The 20,533-nt window shown below is 41.9% G+C and overlaps 1 protein-coding gene across 1 annotated transcript; it reads left to right on the top strand.

Annotated features, from left to right (window-relative positions):
• The first annotated feature begins 6,884 nt into the window (after nt 1-6,884).
• GSTP1 (glutathione S-transferase pi 1) lies at nt 6,885-20,060 on the top strand. Its single transcript, XM_081934826.1, has 7 exons — nt 6,885-7,035; nt 7,236-7,274; nt 11,400-11,506; nt 12,141-12,228; nt 13,095-13,198; nt 15,727-15,834; nt 19,610-20,060. Coding segments are annotated over exons 1-7 (636 nt in total). The 5' UTR covers nt 6,885-7,034; the 3' UTR covers nt 19,799-20,060.
• Nucleotides 20,061-20,533: the final 473 nt, after the last annotated feature.

Below are 20,533 nucleotides of genomic sequence, written 5' to 3'. Positions count from 1 at the left end.
CCCTCTCTCAGCTTAGAAAGCTGATTGTATTTCAGCAAAGCTGGACCCCACCTGTGGCATTGGCTACCTTCCTGGCTCTTTGAATGGCAGAAGGGAGTGAATGGCAATGCTCCACGTGGACTGTTGAGCAGACCATTCATGATTTATTTAGTGGAAAGTTGGCGACATTCCAGTTCAGGAGTAACCAGACCTCATCTAGCTCTTTCAGACAATGCCAAAAGTCCTGGATGAGGTCTTCATGTTCTGTGGCTCATCTAAGAGAAATCAAGAGCAGAAAGAAAGAACTAAAGAACAAGTCTCAGTTGCTTAGACATTGAAGATTTCTCCTAACCCTACAGGCTATTCTCTTACCTAGACTGTTATCGTATTTACAGGGACGGGATTTGTGTACTTTTAATTGCTTTAGGTACCAAAGTTTTCCATCACTGCATCTTCTTGTTGAAGAGCATCATGCACTCAATATCTACTAATCAAGCATTTTACCCATCTTTATATGCTTGATGAATGTATCCATAGATATATATTTACACGTATGCAGTTATTTATGGCTAGGTGACTGGGCTGCGAAAATCGGTATCATGGCAGCAGAGGAATAGAGAAAACGTCAATCTCATTGCCATCTAGAAATTGTCTGAATTTTTGTAACCTAGATCTGTTTTTTTTTACACTCCCCCCTTTTCCCCCTTAGGGCCTTTATCACCACAACAATTCTGCAAGGAAGGTCAGGGAGAGAGAGATCGAAAGCAAGTAGCTCAAGTAAGGTTGTCACAACACTTGGCTGTGTATCTCAGATCTGGCCTGGTGATGTCTGTCAACTGAGGCTGCTAGAAGATTCTTGCCCTGCTTGCCTGTTGTCTTTCATTACAGCAGAGCAAAATTTCCATCAGAGGTTTTGAACTATGACTGGTCTTTCTTTCCATATTTGGTTTCTCTTCAGACAGCTGGCAAATACTCAGAGGTGTGTTTGGCTGAACCGGTAGTGGAATTGCAGCCTGGGTCACAGAATCGGCAGCGACCCAGGCTTGCCATGCCCCCGAATCGGTTCCCTGATCTCTTATGCCATTGCCGGCATGTTTCTGCACATGTACAGAACAATATTTAGTCAACCGCACATGCACCAGCAATGTGCGGCCCGCAAAGCGCATATGCAGTGAACTGATACCGAGTATAGAGACCCACCCCTGCAAATACTGTAGGCTAGTCTTGCTGGGATTCCAGTGGCATGGACTCGAGACAACCATCCCATCTCAAAGACATGTCCCACCTGCATTTGTAGGTGCACCAGCATGGCTGAAACTATAAAGTGAAAGACCTGAACGATCTCAAGCCCTGTGTCCCCGAAGTACTTGGAGACCTGGCACCCACAGCTTCCTCCCTTTCTATGCGGTTTCTATGCCACCCTCTGCCTTCAAGGGAGTTGCCTTCCACTTAACAGTCATTTACTTAGGGACTGTTCAGAGTTACGTACAACTGCAATGAAAAAATTAACTTACGACGAGTCATCCTGCTTACAATCATCACAGAATCCCCATGGTCATGTGATCAAAATTTGGGCGCTTGGCAACAGGCACATATTTGTGATGGTTGTGGTGTTCCAGGGACATGTGATCACCATTTGCCACCTTCCCAAGTGAGCTTCTAACAAAGTCAATGGGGGAAGCTAGAATCATCATGTGATTCACTTAAGCACTGTGGGAAAAAGGTAATAAAATTGGCTATGACTCATTTTACAACCACCTTACTTAGCAACAGAAATTCTGATCCCAATTCTGGTCATAAGCCGAGGACTACCTATATTTGGCATCTTTTCCCCTTCTAGCAGCTCTCAAAGTATGCAAAGATAGGGTACCTGCAGTCTGGGCATCTTCCTACCAAGGAAAACGTAATAAAAATAAAATAAACCCTATAGCCCCATCCTACCCTTAAATCACTGAGGTATATTACTGGACTTTGCTCATCTCAGGGGTGAAATCCAGCAGGTTCTGGAGAACCGGTAGCGGAAATTTTGAGTAGTTCGGAGAACTGGTAGCGGAAATTTTGAGTAGTTCGGAGAACTGGTAGCAGAAATTTTGAGTAGTTCGGAGAACCGGTAGCGGAAATTTTGAGTAGTTCGGAGAACTGGTAGCGGAAATTTTGAGTAGTTTGGAGAACCAGCAAATGCCACCTCTGACTGGCCCCAGAGTGGGGTGGGAATGGAGATTTTGCAGTATCCTTCCTCTGCCACACCCACCAAGCCACGACCACCAAGCCAAACCACACCACACCATGCCCACCAAACCACGTCCACAGAACCTGTAGTAAAAAAAAATTGAATTTCACCATTGGCTCATCTCCTTTGTGGGGTGATAGAGCAATATCTCCACAGTTAAATCAAATCAAATCTCATTTTCAAAAAAGTGAAAAGAAAAAGCATAAAGACATCTTTTAATTACAAAATTCAGTGGCAGAGGGGAAAAAATAAAATGCTACCGAACTCACAGGGCTGAAAGGAACCCAGCATTTTAGAGAAATGAATAGATAAAGATATAGAAAGATAAGGCTTTCAGTTTAAGCAGATCCCAAGATGATCCCAATCTTCTCTATTTAGAAGTACCTCTAACACAAAGTAATTCTAGTTTCCCCAAGATTGCAGAGAGATAATAATCTCCAGAAACTTAAATACTGACAAAGAAACTAAGTGTAGTCAGGTATTTTTCTCATTCCTATACGTTGGAACAAATGTTGTCTTTGTGCAAATCTGTTACATGGAAAATACTTTTTTCTAAAAACAAAACAAAAACCAGCTGTAATCAGAGGTTAAAGGATAATCTTACCTCTCTCTTTATTTTTACTCATCTCAGTGAACAGCGTTTTTACTTGGGTCCTTCCTTTTGCAGAATTCCTGGAGTTTTCAAAAGAACAGTTTCAAAGTACCAGTATGTAAAATTGGGTCTGTTTTGCTAACAATCCTGTTGACAGCATAATTGGGTAACTCGTAGGGGGTAGGATCAACTTGGCATTTCTTGGCCACAACAGACTGGTACAACCCATTTCCTACGGTTCTTCAGAATTCCCCAGTAACATTATTTTATTTTCTCCCAGAGAGCCATAATATAATGGCACGGGGCACTGCTCTGTTTAGTGGAGGGGCAGAAGTTTGAAACCTGGTCTTTGGAATGGTAGGTAAAGCAGAAAAACTCAAGTGTAGTCATTTTTCAAAAGTTGAGAAAATGGATCTCACTGGTGTGTGTGTGTGTGTGTGTGTGTGTGTTGTAACCCATCTCCCTTCATCCCATGAGGTTCTCCTTGCAATCCATTCCATTCACTGCTCTTTGTATTGTCAACTCTTGTCAATAGTAAAATTGTAATCATATGATTATGGGGATGCTTCAATGGTTGTAAGTATAAATACCAGTTATGAGTCACTTTTTCGGTGCTGTTCAAACTTCGAATGGTCACCAAATGAATGGTTGCAAGTCAAGGATTACCTTTGATTCCCATTAGTAAAGTATTCTTGTTTATTTGTATAGCTGATGGTGACAACTGGCCTTTTAGGCGCTGGAGTTGGAGCAGGTTCTTTTAAGTCATAACCGTACAAATCTTGACATTAGGTTCCAGGGAATCTTGCAAGGCCCTTTGGTCCAACACGTCTGTTTTCTCTTGCAACTATTCATTTTCCTCTATAGGTTTATCTTTCTTGCTCATATTCTATATTTCTCTTTGTGCTTTCCTTCCAGAGCAAAGATCTGAAGCAAAAACATATACCAGAAGCTTTTGACTCATCTAGGAATTTCCAAAGGGCAAAGACTAGAAGTGAGTAATTATACCGACATTCCAGATGCCCGGGATATTCTGTTATCATATTCACACGATACGCTAAACCAGTGGTGAAATGCAATTTTTTTTTACTACCGGTTCTGTGGGCGTGGCTTGGTGAGCATGGCAGGGCAAGGATACTGCAAAATCTCCATTCCCTCCCCACTCTGGGGCCAGCCAGAGGTGGTATTTGCTGGTTCTCCAAACTACTCAAAATTTCTGCTACCGGTTCTCCAGAACCTGCTGAATTTCACTCCTGCCAAAAATCAGGGGTCCTCAATTTCTGCGCCATGGTGCACTAGTGGGTCTTGAGGTGTTTACAACTAGGCCGCGGAAACAGCAGGCAAGCATGCACATGCATCCCCACTTGCGCTAGCAGTGGATGATTAGTGTGCATGCCACTGGTGCAAATGGAGCTGCGTGCACTTGTACAGAACTAGCCCACCCCTCACCCCACCAGTCCACAAATCTGGAAAGGTTGGGGAAATTCTGCTCTAAACCATTCAGAGATTGGTTTTACTGTGTAATCTAAATCTGGAAATATGATAACCTTGTGAGTAGATGAAATGCCATTAAGCATATATTTTTTTCTTGGAAAAACAGCTGAGCATAACTTGGTATGTTGTTTGAACCCAGACTAATGATCAGCTTATGGCAGGGGCGCCAAACCCGCAGCGACACATTGTTGTCACGTGACATATTGCAACTTTCCCCCCCCTACACTAAATGGAGAGTGGACATGGCCAGTGCGTCAGTGCGGTGGGCAGACCGGTTCACGGGCCATGAGTTTGACACCCCTGGCTTATGGTAAAGTAGCAATTAGTCCCCCCAAAAGTCAGCACAGGCTGCAGCAGTAAAGAGCTACCTTTGCTGCAGAATTTGCTGTGCTCTGCTGTGGTTTTGCAGCCCCTGTAAAGCTATGGGAATTTCTTTTGGAATAAAGGGGATGAGATGAGATCGACTTTCCCTTTCTATGTATCTCCCTATTCCTAGAATCGAAGCAGACTACCCCAGACTTTTAGCTGCTTGTAAAACAAATTTAAAAACTTTTTTAAAAGGGTACTAGTTCACTTTTTCTGGCTGTCCTTAAGCATGGTTAACACTGAACAATTCTTAAAACAAAGGTTGCCACTAATTTCAAAAGGATGTATTCCTTACCTTTAGGTTGAGGTGAGACTTCAAGCATGATTTGCTGTAACTGCAGACCATAATTAATACTCTGACATAAATAGAAAACTGCAACTAGATCAATGACCAAGAAGCACAAAGTAAAAATGTCTATACTCTATAACAGTGGTTCTCAACCTGTGGGTCGGGATCCCTTTGGGGTCGAATGACCCTTTCACAGGGGTCGCCTAAGACCATAGGAAAACACATATTTTCGATGGTCTTAGGAACCGAGACACCAATTTTATGGTTGGGGGGTCACCACAACATGTGGAACTGTGTTAAAGGGTCGCGGCATTGGGAAGGTTGAGAACCACTGCTCTATAGCATACTCTTCTTCCATAGAATAAGGATCTAATTGAATCACTGTGTAGGAAGTTATCACCTAGCCCTCTCTCAGAAAAATGAAATATCCTAGGAAATATTGAAAAGGCAGAATATTATATTTCCTGGATGTGAAAAAGGGAGAAACACATTTTAAACACAAAGTAAATTCCTGCAGCTTCCAGCCCATCCCCACTTTGTCAATGGGCCATTAAGAAGCCAAGCTAGTCCACTTTACATAATAAAGAGTTCTCCCCTTCAGCTCCAGGGGGATGGGTGTAGAGTTCTGGCAGTGACAATGAAGGCATGATAATATAAGCCTTTACTCAACTGACCACATGGCAGCTGAACTCAATCAAACCTGAATTCAAACTCAGCCTAGAGGGTTGCCCTTGCACGGGCCGATGGGAGTCTGGCAACCAATCAGAATACATTTCTTACACAGGAACAGGAAACAGATAGGTGGGACAGAACAGATTACAAAAAGCCCTGCAAGCCCTTCTTCATGTCTCTTCTTCTCTGCTCTTCCCTTCTCTTCTTCTCCACCAACATTGAAGCATGTGATCACCTTTTCTGTTCAGGACTCAAGCCATGCGGTCCTGTCCACCATTAAAACCATCTTTCCAAGCAGCCTCCATGTCTCCAGTGTCTTTTTCCCCACTTGGAGCCGAACCCAGAAGGACATTTCTTCCAACAACTGGTTTGTTTCAGAGCTGAAATGATGCATGCAGATTTTCTGTACATGTGATATAATTCCCAAGCAATTAAACATGTTTCAACACACTGTAACATTAAGATCTCAATTGACAATTGTATTTCAAAATCACCATCTGGGAACATTTCTTTTATTTCTTCATTTAAAAATAAAAAAGGGTTGATTTTTAAGATCACATACACATCAAGTGACTCTGGACAGCTGACAAACGAATAAAAGCAAACTGCAGAAGCAACATACCAACCGCCTCCCCCCCCCCCCCAGTAACCATGATCAGATGGGGTTATGCAACATCAGGGCATAAGGCCTGAGGGAACAGCCAGTTTAAGGCTCATCCTTTGCATTCTTAATCTCAGCTATGAGTGATTTTCATTTATGAGTTTTATCCTCTAGTAGTCTCTTATGGCCTTATTTTGCACAATGTAACACTCCAGTAGTTTCCCATTACTTCTTCTATCAGACATATTTGCTGCACTAACCAATACGTTGTAATTGGAAGAAACATTCAGGTTTGACACCTCAGCTATGCGGCTTAGTATGTGATGTGATTGTGATTTATAATCTATTTCCTCCAGCTGTTGCTCCTTTCTCTACCAATTGCAGTTCCCCGGAAAAGGGGAAGGGACACCCTACTTTTCGACGTTGTGAACCAACTTTGACTCTAAAAAAGCAAAAGTCGAGTCTATAAACGACCCCACTGCAGTGCCAGCCCCGTGTTCCAAAAGACAATCGACTCCCCGTTTATTTAGGCAACATCGTTTTCCCAGGCACATTCCAGTGTCCGACCCAAAAGATTGCCTTTGATTCCTGCTAGCGGCTAAACTGAGGCCAACTTAGGCTAGGAGATAAGTAAGAAGCCAAGTCTAAGAAGCCCTTTCCCCCTTCCTGCTCCTTTAAGAAGGGCTGGTCCAGAGGCCAGCTAGTGGAGCGTGACTCAGCAACTTTTGCCGAGCTTTGCTTTGTGCAGATACTAGCTAGTTCGATCAATTGCTCTCTGCTTTGGTTGTGTGCCTTGATCCGCAGATTTTCCGACAGTGAGTAATCCCCACGTTTCTGTACCGCTGGCCTGGTTTTCCTTCCCCTCCTGGGGTGATGGGCACACGCGAGATGCAATGGGGGCTCCCATCTCCTGGCAGAATTAAACGCATCCCGTTGCGGGTGGGTTTAATTTATTATCTCTAGCGAGTGCTGCGGTAACAATCCTCTTTCCTTCTCGTGTTTTTTTTCCTCCTAGTGCCTGGCAAGTACACTCTCACCTACTTCCCTGTGCGAGGTGAGTACTGAGAAACGCGTCTCGGGGGTGGGGGTGGGGGAGCTTTTTAAAATAACGTTGCAGGAAGGAGAGCGGGGAAATCTTCGCCAATAGGACGAAGCTTGAAATATTCTTCAAAGCTCTTTCTAAACTCGCAAACGTGTTTGATTTGCAGCAATTGCTCTATTCGCGCAGCTCAGCTTGTCTTCCACTTATCAGAAGGTCTCCTTGCTGGTTTCCTCCTGCAAAACAGGCTGCCGTTTTTACAAGGGCTTTATTGTTTCTCTCCGATGAACTTCGATCATCTGTTGGGGGTTTATACTGTGCTGTTGCCAGGAAGTGAAGAATTCTGGCTGGCTTTGTTGCATCCCAGTTGACCAGCTTGGAGTCTTCTGAGCTGCCCATGGTGCTTAACCTGGCAGAGTCCCCTAGGAGAGGTCTATTCGTCCCACCTTTATTATTGGTGTAAGTAACTCAAGGCAGCAAAGATAACTAATACTCCTTTCCCTCCTCCTATTCCCCACCACCACAACAACAACCCCATGAGGGGTGGTTAGGCTTGAAAAATTTAATGGCTGGCCTGAAGTCACCCAACCAGCTTTCTAAACTAAGGTGAGACTAGAACTCACAGTCTCTGACTTTCTAGTCTGATGCCTTCACCACTAGACTGAGCTTTAATGGCAGCATGAGAAGTCCCCATAAATACACAGGACAAAAATGTCAAAATTATTTGCTACAAAAAAAAAAAGTATGTGAGGAGGGAGTATATCAGAGTCCTTTTTGTAATTGGACAAAAGCACATGTATTTGCTCATTATCATTCAAATATAACAGCAACATAGTTATTTAATCCTGCTAATATTAATAGCAGTATATGAAACACTGTATCTTTCATATACTATCCTGAATATTAGCAGTAATGTATTTCAAAATAAAGGATATATTTAGGTTAGGAAAAGGAGTTTTTAGCTCCATTAAGTCCTGGGGGGGGGGGGGATGTAACACTTTGTCTAAACTATAAATACATTCTGAACAGCGCTAAAACTCTTTCTTCAGATAATAAACAAAGGAACATTGAAAAACCCTTTTCTCTCTGTTTCCTCATCCATTTTTATTCAAGATCTCTCAAGAATTCTTCTTTTGCAGTTTGATCTAGATTGGCCTTAGATTTCTGTAGTATTTTGAAGAACAGGAAAAAAAATAGCACCCACCCATGAATTTTTTACCATTTTTCCATGGGGGGAAAAGTTTCACTTTCATCAAACTGAAGCAACTTAGAACAGAGGAGAAATTTCCTGACAGTTAGAACAATTAATTAGTGGAACAGCTTGCCTCCAGAAGTTGTGAATGCCCCAACACTGGAAGTCTTTAAGAAGATGTTGGATAGCTATTTGTCTGAAACTGTATAGGGTTTCCTGCCTAGGCAGGGGGTTGGACTAGAAGACCTCCAAGGTCCCTTCCAACTCTACTAATGTATTATTGTATTGTATTGAATATAGATAGAAAACAAATGCAGATATTTTTTTAAAAATTTTTGCAGAGCATTTCTTTATTGAGAAGTATGCCCCCCCCCCCAGCTAAATAGGATTTGCTGCATAATCAGTTGTATTAACATTCCATATCCATATAGAAGGAATGTCCTGGGGCATCAGCTGAGGGGCGGAAAGGCAGATCATATGGATTCTTCATCATTGGAGCTCCCAATATTTATTTTAAAATGCTTTTATTATAAAAAGGGGGGGTGATATACAATCAGAATTAAAAACTCAAAAAATTAATAGAAAGGGAATATATTTGTTGCTCGGGGTTAAATGGAAGGGTCCTTGGTGCCCTCTGAGGTGGCTTGTTTTCTTGCAGATGTTTCACTATCTGCTGCTGATGTCGTGGATGATGTTACCTAGTTTGGGCAATGAAACGTTTGTAAGAAAACAAGCTCAGAGAGCACCGAAGACCCCTCAAAGAAAACTATTTTTGAATTAAATGTATGCCAACAAAAACTTCAAATTACAAATTACATCTTAACCACCTGGAGAAACACTGTTTAGATTTTGTAGGATGCTGATAAAAGTCCAATTCCTACTCAGAAAGTGAATACATGTCCTCCATGCAGGTCTCTCAACCAGTTGTAATTGTTTAGTAGTTCACATATTTAAACACTTTTTCTACCCACATTCAAACAAGCCCAAAACATACAAGATCAGGTCCAAAATATTATGTTTCCAACTTAGGTTAAACCCAACTTTTACTACACATTCTCTGGGGTACTCAAATACACATGAAAATAATATCACGGAGTACTAGTTTGATGTTCATTAAAATATCAATCAAAAACATTGCTTTGTTAAAATAAAAATTGCTTCCTTGTTTGCTTTTATTAACAGCTTTTGTTCATCTGCTCAGTCTAACCAACTCTGGGTGCAATGTACATGAGCAAGCCAATACAAAATATATCAACAAAAATTAGCTTTTAAAAAACACAATAAATTAATGACAGCAAAACAGGTAAGCATTCTAATCACTCTAGAGGCCCATGGGATATAATTCATGTTCGGTGTTGGCAAAGCAATTGGGGAGAAGATGGAAGAATAAGCCTGAGGGAAATGGCTGCTGTTACTCAGTAGTTATTGAGCTTGTTATTGGGCTAATAATCAGGTGTAATTCACCATTATCTGAAGGAGGCTTTTTTTGTCTCTAGGTTGTTTTGAGCATACAGCACCACCAAATTTATTGTTTGGTTTAAGTGATTTTCTCAGATTGATTTACTGCACAATAGATAGGGTTTCCTACCTATCTACCACCAGGAGTAACTTGGCTCCTGTGACTTCATGGGCATATTTTTCTTTTGAAAGCAATAGATATGTGCTTTGCTACTGCTGCTTCTGGGATGGTTTTTGCCATCCCAACCCTGGTTTTCCTCAGAGGACTCCCATCTGAATATTAACCAAGTGTGACACTTTTGCTGAAGTCCCCTTAGCTATGCTTTGGAAGATGGTGTATTTTAGTCTGACAGAGTTGGCTGCCATCAGAGGTAAAAAGCCTTGTAGTTAATGTTTGATCAACCCCTTAACTTTTGTTGTTTGCTTGCTTAGCTGGTATTAAGCTCCATTTGGGCAAGTATAAAAAGACTGAGCTATAAGCCATCTACGGCTGCTTCTCCTTTTGGAAAGTAGTTATGTCTTGACTCTGAACATTTATCCAGCAGGAGGAAGTCTTGGACTTAGAGTGAATGCCTCATTTTATGACAGTAGAAAAAATGTACTAATTCAAATCCCAATAGCAACATTTTCTTTCTTTCTTCACTCAATCATACTTTACATATAATCTGTTCCTCTCATTTTTCTGTTGGAACACTATTATTTTAAAGAAATATCTGGAGTTCCATGGATGAAGAAGCAGCCTGGGCAATGGATAGTGCACTACATGAAATACTCAGAGGACAAAGTGTAAAACACAACATTTTACATAAAACATTACCAACAGAAGGAATTATTTGTTCCTAAGAATTGAACTGTGGGGTCCTTGGTACTCTCTAAGTTTGGTTGCTTTCTTGCAGACATTTCATTACCAAACTATATAACATTATAAGTTCTAGTATGGAGTGGGGTTTACTCTCATTCTGTATACTAGTGGATTGCCCTGTTAATGTTGGTAGGAGTGACCTTGGTGGTTCCTTGATTGGACTGTTGTTTACAGTTAGCTTGTTGGCAGTGTAAAAACATTGCTGTATGCCCTTCCCCTGAATCTACTGAGGTTGAATTCAAGAGGCCATAGAAAGCTTCTGTAATACCCTTCACAGACAACTTCCTCCCATTCCAATATTTGACTCAAGCATGCAACTGCTTCATTTTCTGATAAATCTCTCTCATTATTATCTGCATCAATTTTGTTCATTTTAGACGTCATCCTTACCATTTCTTTGGCACATGTCATCTCCATTGCAGTGACAATGAGGTTTTCTTGAAAATACTGCTTCTCATCATAGAACATGCAAAATTAAAATGTGGGGGCTGAGTGGGTAACTTAGCATCTTGTGAATCCAAATAATTATAGTCAGTGACCCATACTTAAAAATTATGGTTGAGTATACTTGATAAATATTGCCACTAGGTTTATCCACGCTTGAATTTTGTTTTGTTTTTTGTTTCAGGCCGTGGAGAAGCCATACGCCTGCTGCTGGCTGATCAGGGACAGGAGTGGACTGAGGATGTGGTGAATGGGGAGATTTGGAAGAAGGGAGATCTGAAGAAATTATGTGTGAGTAAAACGGGCTTTGAGATACATTTTATGGGTTTAGAAGAGAAACCTTTCTGCAAAATGAGGTCTTGCATGCATTCCAGCTCCCAATGTTGTACCGTATTTTTTCGGAGTATAAGACGCACCGAAGTATAAGATGCGCCAAGATTTTGAAGAGGCAAATTTAAAAAAAAAGTTTTTACACTCTGCAGACCTCCTCAAAACTGCCCGTTTTTTGTGAAAATGGCCCAGTTTTTCGCTCATTGCTGCCTTCCCCAACCCCCAGGAGCACTCTGGAAGACTCCTAAAGGCTATGCACGGCCATTTTAGTGAAGGGGGCAGTGTTTTGGGAGGCCAAAAATGCTGTATTCAGTGTATAAGACACACCCAGATTTTCACCTTCTTTTTTGAGGGAAAAAGGTGCGTCTTATACTCCGAAAAATACGGTAATTTCATTAACCAGATTTCTGTCTTAGGATGCACAGCCTGTGGCTCTCCGGTTAGTTTACAAATTTCATTATCTTCGCTATTTGCAACACTAACTGGGTCTTGGAGGAGGCATTATTATTCAGCAATATCTTTACTTACTTGGAAATAATATGGAATGCTTCATCACTAACCACTTTTCTCTCATTTCATTTCTTTTCTTTTCCAGGCCTTTGGCCAACTGCCGAGATTCCAGGATGGGAATTTTATATTGCATCAGTCAAATGCTATTCTGCGCCACTTGGCTAGGAATCACGGTGGGATATATGGGCAAATCTGTGGGCATGTTGCCTTTTGGGGCGAGAGCATTTGTGTCTACATAAATGCTTATGTGTATGTAACATGCCTCTTGAGATGATCGCAATGGATTTCTACATGATTAACTAAAAGACCAAGAAAAAAATATAATGGAATTTAATTAATAGCTAACAGAGATAGAGCCAGTTTGGTGTAGTTATTAAGGCACTGGGCTAGAAACTTGGAGACCAGGAGCTCTTGTCCTGCCTTAGATAAAAGCCAGCTTGGTGTCCTTGGGCCAGTCATTCCTTCTCAGCCCAAGGAATCAGGCAATGGCAAAGCATTTCTTAAATCTTGCCAAAAAAACTGTAGAAACTTCTCCAGGCACTCACTAAGAGTGAACACTGACCTAAAGCATAAACAAACAAACAAAAGGGGATGATTTTATTATTCATAAGAAATTTTTAAAAATATAATAAAAGGCAATTATCAGATGTGGCTGAAAAATACACCAAAAATCAGAGAATAAATTTATGATTTGCATAAATACCGATAATGAATTAAAAACTGACTTGGGCCAAATACATCAATCAGATATATGCTTAGCAGTCGTAGATGGTCTTCCAGATGTTAGATGCATGAAGTCTCTGACTACATTCCCATACAACGCTAACCCAAATATAATTTGTTTTTGACTAAGTCTGTTTTTAATTCCACCCATTATAGATCAACTCGCTGTAGCTTATTCAGCAAACCATGATTTAGAAAAATCCTGGTCTAAACTTGCTATATCGGGGATGGTAGAAAAATGCAGTTTTAGTTATCAGCTTTGTTATGATGATCCTCTATAACTTTAGACTTGGCCACTTTCTTTCTCTCCCCATAGGACTCTATGGTGAAGATGCAAAGGAAGCAGCACTATTGGACATGGTGAATGATGGTGTGGAGGATCTGCGAATCAAATATGCCCGCTTAATCTACCAGAACTATGTAAGATGGATTATAGGAGAACTTGGTTTTATTTTTAGCTGCTGTAGGGAGAGCTCAGTCCCCTATTTAATGATGCCTTGGTTTCTCTGAGACCAACAGGCTGATCAAATCATGGGTTTTTCTAACAGTATCTAAGAAGAGGTAGATTTTAGTGGGAAAAGCTAATTTGGGTTTCAATCTAAAAAAAATGTAACAGTAAACCTGATTAATTTTCAGATGAACTTTTTACCCCACTGCAGACGGTAAAGCTTTAGCCAAAAGGGTTCCAGCAAAAGTGTCAGTGACGTTAGCTCCACAGTCTCATTCGGTTCCTACTAGCCAGAAGCCATGGTTGGGATGTTTCCTATTAAAAAGCATCACTAGCATCCATGTTCTTTGCCTGATTGCAGTGAATTATTTTAGGGCAGGGGTGTCAAGCTCAATTTTATTGAGGGCCAGATCAGCATTGTGGTTGCCCTCTGTGGAGGGGGAGAGTGGGGGGGAGAGGTGAGGCCAGGGGGACGACGACGGGATGAGGCCTGGGTGATCATGATGATGTTGAGGTATATGATAATGCTGCTGCTGAGAACGGAAACTGGGCTGGAGCTGCAGCTAGGTTTTCCCCTGTCAGAGCTTTTGGAAGATCCTGGGGGCAGTGCACCCTTGATGGCATATTCTGGGTCTTGGCAACAGGTTGGTTATCTATACATACATGCATGCATATAAATGGCTCTGTGTGTGTGTATGTGTGTGTTCTAGCATGACTTTGGCACCAGAGGTGGCTACCTACCAGTTCAGACCGGTTCAGACGAGTAGGTAGTAACTTGGCCACGCATGCTTCCAAATCAGTTCTATTGGCGGCGCCATAGGTGGCACCATCTTGTTTTTTGCTTCTGTGCATGCGCAGAAGCAATTTTTTCACTATTGTGCATGCGTGCACAGAGACTTACTCTCTGGAAAAAAATACTGTGGGGGTAAGACACCCCTAACCCCTTGGGGGGGTGTTCTGTTAAGATACAGCCTGTTGTGCCTTAAAAAGGCTTCTACTGTACTGCCGTAAAATGGATTCTATTGTACAGTGCAGTGGAATTGGTATGGTAATGGCTTCACAGTATTCCACAAGGGGGCTTCCTCTGGTAAGGGGGAAAATCCAACCTTAGAAATTACATTTGGTCTGGACATTTTCAACACAGTGGTTTCATTTTTATTGACGCTTCTGGGGGCAGAGGGAAAACATTTTAACTAATTTAATTGTCACCGAAATCAGGGCTCAGGGAGAAGTTGCTCTTGCCATTGCCTCTCCAGGAAATGTGGCGACGTTAATGGAAGGAGGGAGGACAGCCCATTCCGCACTTATGTTGCCACTTATAATTCATTCCTTTTCCTGTCTAATACAGGATTGGGAACAAATACCAGGGCAACACCGGGTTATCAGCTAGCCAGGTATAACAATAGGCAGCACATCATCTAGAAAAGGCAACTGGAACATGAGAACCAATGATTAGCAAGAGAGGTTTGGATTAATCAGAAACTCTGATCAGAGGATCTTTGAATATAAACGGAGTTGAAAGAATGCTAAGTGGTGGAGTGGTCCATTAAAGGGGAAAATGTGCATTTTATGAGTATGGATTCAGCCCAGTGACTAGGGCAGTGATGGCTAACCTTTTTGTTGTTGGGTGCCAAAAATGCGAGGGCGTGCGCACGATAGCATGTATGCATGCCAGCACTCAATGCAAAACGCGCCTCCACATGTGCATGCGTGCACAACCCCTACTCCCCCGTGTGCTGCACTGCTCGCCTCCAAGCTGACCTTGGTGTTTCCTATGGGGGGAGGCTGTTTTCTCCCTCCCCAGGCTCCAGGAAAGCCTCCGGAGCCCGGGGAGGGTGAAAAACTCCGGTAGGCCAGTTTGGCTCATTTTTCACCCTCCCCAGGCTCCAGAGGCTTTCCTAAAGCCTGGGGAGGGAGAAAACGGCCTCACTCAGTCCTCCAGAAGGCCAAAAATCAACTGGATGGCAAAAAAATCATGCTGGAGCTGATGGCTTGTGTGCCAGCAGATATGGCTCCGTGTGCTACCTGTGGTATGCGTGCCATAGGTTCGCCATCATGGGACTAGTGAATGCTAGCTGCTATTATATTGGAAGTAAAAACTAGATTTATTAAGAAATAAATGAAGATTAGAAAAGCCTCCCATCTACAGAGGTCTTGGACGGATGGGATAAAATTGTCCTTGTTGGTTGAAGACAAAGACATAATAAGTCATGTGAGAAACAGATGCTGAGATCTGTTTCTCCTTTTACCATGGGCTCCTAGGTGTAAGGAGATCATGCCATCTCTAACAATCAAACTCTTTTTTAAAAAAAAACAAGAGGCATGGATTACCTCCCCTCCCCCAATAGCAAGAGCTCAAGCAAACTGCTCAGGATAATTGAATCCTTCATTTTGCATTATTGGTAGAAATCTCTTGGTGCATTCCTTTCACCCTAATTCTTCTCCCGGGAGGGAAAGGCAGACCTGGGGGAGGAAAGAGCTGACTGTTTTTCTTTCACAGGAAACTGGCAAAGCTGCTTACATTGAGGCCCTGCCAGCCGATCTGGCCCCTTTTGAGAAGCTCTTGGCTGAGAACGATGGAGGGAAAGGCTTCATTGTAGGCAAACAGGTAATCAAACCATCACAGCTTCCCGTCGAAGACAGACATCTGGACTGGCCATTAATGGTCTTCCGGAGAGGGAGGCAATTACTCTGGGGTGAAATTCATACATTGTTGCTAATGTGTGTTCATCGTTAATAAAATCACAGCAGTTTACTATATTGCAGCCACCACCGTCTGGTTCATGCCAGCCATTAAATCAAAGCTAAAGCAATCAAGTATTGCTAATGTGCTAACAGCAGGCTTCTGCTTTGTCTTGTCTATATTAATCTTGATTTTAGATAAAGAGGGAATGCCGACTCGTCCTTTATTGTATAAATGGAGTAATACATTTAGAATCCCACTTCTACTCCCAGTTGATAGTATTTCTTAAAACTCAAGAAAGCTGCTTCTTTTAAAAAGGAAAATCAAGATTTTTCTGACGGTTGGGGTTTTTGTATACTGTGTTCTGTGCTTGAAAGCACAGTCCCACAGAATTGTTATAAAAACAAGGACAAAAAGCCTCCTCCTCCACATGTGCTTACTTTTCAAAGCCTTTACCAGCAAAGGCCGTACCAAGTTTGGCGCTTTCTTCTGTGACATAAAGCAACATGATTCATCAGTGTGTGTGTTTCCATCATGTTTTCTGAGCATATTTGGGTATGCGTGAGTGAAAACTGAGCAACCCTGAGCAGGTTGATTTGCTGCTGGTGAATCATTCCCTCCTCCTGCCTATACAACAACATCCCTGCCAGGGCTACTCTTATTCCTGGGAGGGAGGGGGTGTTTTCTAGACGAGATACTGGGGGAAAATTTGACATGGCTTCCCTTATTGAGTGGTCTATACAGACCAGAGGTGGGTTCCTACGGGTTCGACCAAGTTCAGCCGAACCAATAGTGCAATGCCAGTGTTTGGTCACAGAACTGGCAGTGACCCAGGCTGGCCACGCCGCCCAGTGGTGGGTTCCGGATCCCGTTGCAACCGGTATGGTGCAATGGGGCTGGGCGTCCACCAATTGCACGCAGCACGCACGCAATGAGCGCATGCATACTTACTTCCCGCGATGCTCCAGCTGCTCGACGGAGTGTTGTGCAGGCTCTGTACGCTCCGTGCGCGTAAGCCCCGATCGGCTCAAATACAGGTGAGGGTGGGCGGAATGGTACCTGGTACTCCCAACAGGCACCGGTACACCCAGCATACCAGTCGTATCCCACCGACACCGCTGAACTGGTTCCCTGCTTCTTCCGAACTAGTTCCCCAGTCGCCATCTTTTTTTTTTAGTTCTGCACATGCGCAGAACAATTTCCATTGAACTACACATGCATGCGCGAAGCGTGCACACGAGCGAGCCAGTAGTAATGCCAGTTGAAACCCACCCCTAATGCAGACCATGGGTTCATGGCTACCATGGATCTTGCCAATTTACTGAGGAGGCGACATGCGTAAGGGGCGATATATTGGAGTAGATATGATATGATTTGAAATGAGAGACATTGACTCCACCCCTTGTCATGGACATATCATTCTCTGGTTGCTATGGAGTTTCACTGTATATACCCTCCCCCCCCTACACATTTTTCTTCCTATGGAGAAACTTAAGTCCAGATGATTTTCTTTTTTTTTATAAAAGGTTTTTTATTTTCTCTTTCAAGTTCATTCACAAATATACACTTATAATTACCATTAATTATATCATTATCATTAATCATTTATCGTTATTTTCTTACAAATATATAGAATAGTTTGGGTTACTTTCTTGCCACCCCATTTTATTTTGCAACAACCTTGCTCCTTCTAGCTTCTCTACCTCCCTTCTCTGCCTTCTTCTTTCCTCCTCTCCTTCCTCCCTTCTTCTTCCCCTCTTTCCTCCCCTCCTCTTCTCCTCCTTCTTACCCTCTCTCCTACTCTTACTTCCCCTCCTTTGCTTCCTCTGCTTTACTCTTTCCTTTCCCTCCTCCTCCTTCCTCCCTTCTTCCCCTCTTTCCTCCCCTCCTCCTCTCTTCTCCTCCCTCTTACCTTCTCTCCTACTCTTAATTCACCTCCCTTACTTCCTCTGCTTTTACCCTTTCTTTCTTCCTTTCCCTCCTCCTCCTCCTTCCCTCCTTCTTCTTCCCCTCTCTTTCCTCCCCTCCTCTGTTCTCCTCCCTCTTACCCTCTCTCCTACTTTTTTTTAATTAAAGTTTTAATAAGTTTTACAATTGTTTTCTCCCTCCCCTCCCTCTCCCCCCAACCCTACCCCGTCTCCATCCCTCCCCCCCCCCCGACCTCCCAGAGCAAAGTTCAGGGTATAATCATTTGTCAAACATATGCTAACATAAGCTAACTAATTTTAACATTCAACCATTCTTGTGCTTTAACTCCCCCTTTCTCCAGCTAACTTTGAATAATTTGTAATATTGCTTATGCCTTCATTCATAAGCTAATTGAATCTTTTTAGTCTGGTATTTCTTTTGAATATAATCAATCCATTTTTTCCAGTCCAACTTGTATTTCTCATCTGAGTGGTCCTTCAAATACGCTGATATTTTGGCCATCTCGGCTAGGTTTACTACTTTTAATGTCCATTCTTGTACATATGATTTTCAAAGGACAACGGGGGAGTTTCCCATGGGCAGGATGGATCATTTGATTGAAACCCTGATTTTCCAGTTTAAATAAGGTGGTTATGGCACTTGATCAGATTACACTGGAATGGCCACCCCTCTCATAGTTCCTTAGTAGACCAAGGTGCTCCTGGAGATGAAGTAGCAAAAGAAAACCCATCTTAAGTCAGAGTGGTTGTATAAGATCTTATATTAAAGCTTACACTATGGGGAAATAGGCAGAAAAAAGATCATACTGTATTTTGCTGCCCTCATTGTGTCCATTGGATGCCACCCAGCAGCCCTTTTTTTGTTGCCTTAAAAAGCAACCTTCAGGTATGGGTAAAATACAAATAGATCAAATGCATAAATATGCTCCACTTGGAATCATCAGCACATTGCGAGTGACTGCCAGACTGCTCTCCCCAAACACACACAATTGGAGGGTTTTTTTCCCCTGAAATATTTTTCTCCCTTGACCTCAGCCAAATCCAGCTCATTTTAAAACAGAGATTTAGTTCCATTCTGTTTAGTTTTTGCAGGGTTGTTGTGATAGGTAGGGATTCAAGCCCCTTTATGTGATTTCATCTCAGTATTCCATAATTCTGTAGGTTGCAGGAAAGCACAGAACACACTATCGAAATCCAGCTATATAAGAATATATGAGATTTCTCATATATTTCTATGTCAGAAATCTCAATTTTATTTTATTTTTAAAACTGCTTTCTTGAGTTTTGAGAAATACTATCAGCTGGAAGTGGAAGAAAATGCCAGCTCGGCCATTATAGATATTTAACAATAATAATAATAAATTAATAATAAATTTAATTTGTTAGCCGCTCCCTCTCCAAAAGGACTCGGGGCAGCGTACAATAAAAACCCATACATATATACATATACATACATATACATATACACATACATACATACACATACACGTACACGGAGGAGGTAACAGCCGTAAATACATATAATAATAGTAATAGAATTAAAATTAGCAATTAAAATACCCTCAGTTAAAATTACAAATTTAAAAAAGACTGTCAGATATGGTACAGGTAGTCCTTGAAAGGTTTGATATGTATTTAGGAGGTGGCATGGAACATCTGTGTATAGTGTTTTGTACAAAAATGCAAAACTAAACATGTTTTGAAAAGTTAATGTTTTTTATTTCCATTGCTCTCTTCTGTTGCTGGGTGCCACTCCTCTCCATCTTCTTCAGATCGGCTTTGCAGACTATAATCTGCTCGACATTCTACATGTTCATTTGGTCCTGGCATCCAATTGCCTGGCTTCCTTGCCTTTGCTGGCTGGCTACGTGCAACGCCTTAATGACCGGCCACTTCTCAAGAATTTCCTGGAATCAGATGCCCGTAAGAAACGTTTCATCAATGGGAATGGCAAGCAGTGAAGCCGTTTACTTTCCTAGGATGCAAGTTTGTAGTTTTGTACCTTTGAGATCTAATAAAGCTACCGTAGTTTTTAAAAAAGCCTCTATCACTCTGCTGGGGAAGGAAAATCACAAAAACTATGGACATGGAAGCCTTTTACAGCCCAGAAAAGATGGTTTTGCATTTGGTTTTTGGTTGTACTAAAGTAGCAATAATGCTAAAGCATTTATTAATGGCAATGGTAGATACACTTTTTAAAAAGAATAAATGCAGTTCTGCAAAGACTGATTCATGGTGTGGCTATGACACAGGAGTAAGAATGTACCATTCCCCCATGCTCTTTTCCCATTGGAATCAAAATCCAGAAGTTGCATTTTTTAAAGTCAACAGTTCCTCATAAATCAGTCAAACCCCCCCCCCCCCCTTTTAAATATATTCTGGTCTCTCTTACTAGCAATGTATATTTCTCTTAGCAGTAATTTGCATTTCAAGTTCCAAGATTACAGTTCCAAGATTATGGTGTACACTGCATTTCAGGATTAAAGATAGCTAAAACTGCTGAATTTTTTGTTTTTATCAGGATCTGATATTGAACTCTACTACAAATTGGAGAAAATATCCTATTAGTCAGTTTGATTAAAATAATTTCATCAACCATTTCTAAGGTAACTTATTTTCAGACAGTTATCTATTAAATAAGTGTCAAACCATTTTCTGCCCCGCCTCATCAAACATTCTTGTCATATCTTCGATAT

Source organism: Natrix helvetica (assembly GCF_964273705.1).
Source record: "Natrix helvetica genome assembly, chromosome: 1".
Taxonomy (NCBI): Eukaryota; Metazoa; Chordata; class Lepidosauria; order Squamata; family Natricidae; genus Natrix; species Natrix helvetica.
Note: the sequence above shows the minus strand (reverse complement) of the source record. Positions and strands in the feature narration are given on the sequence as shown.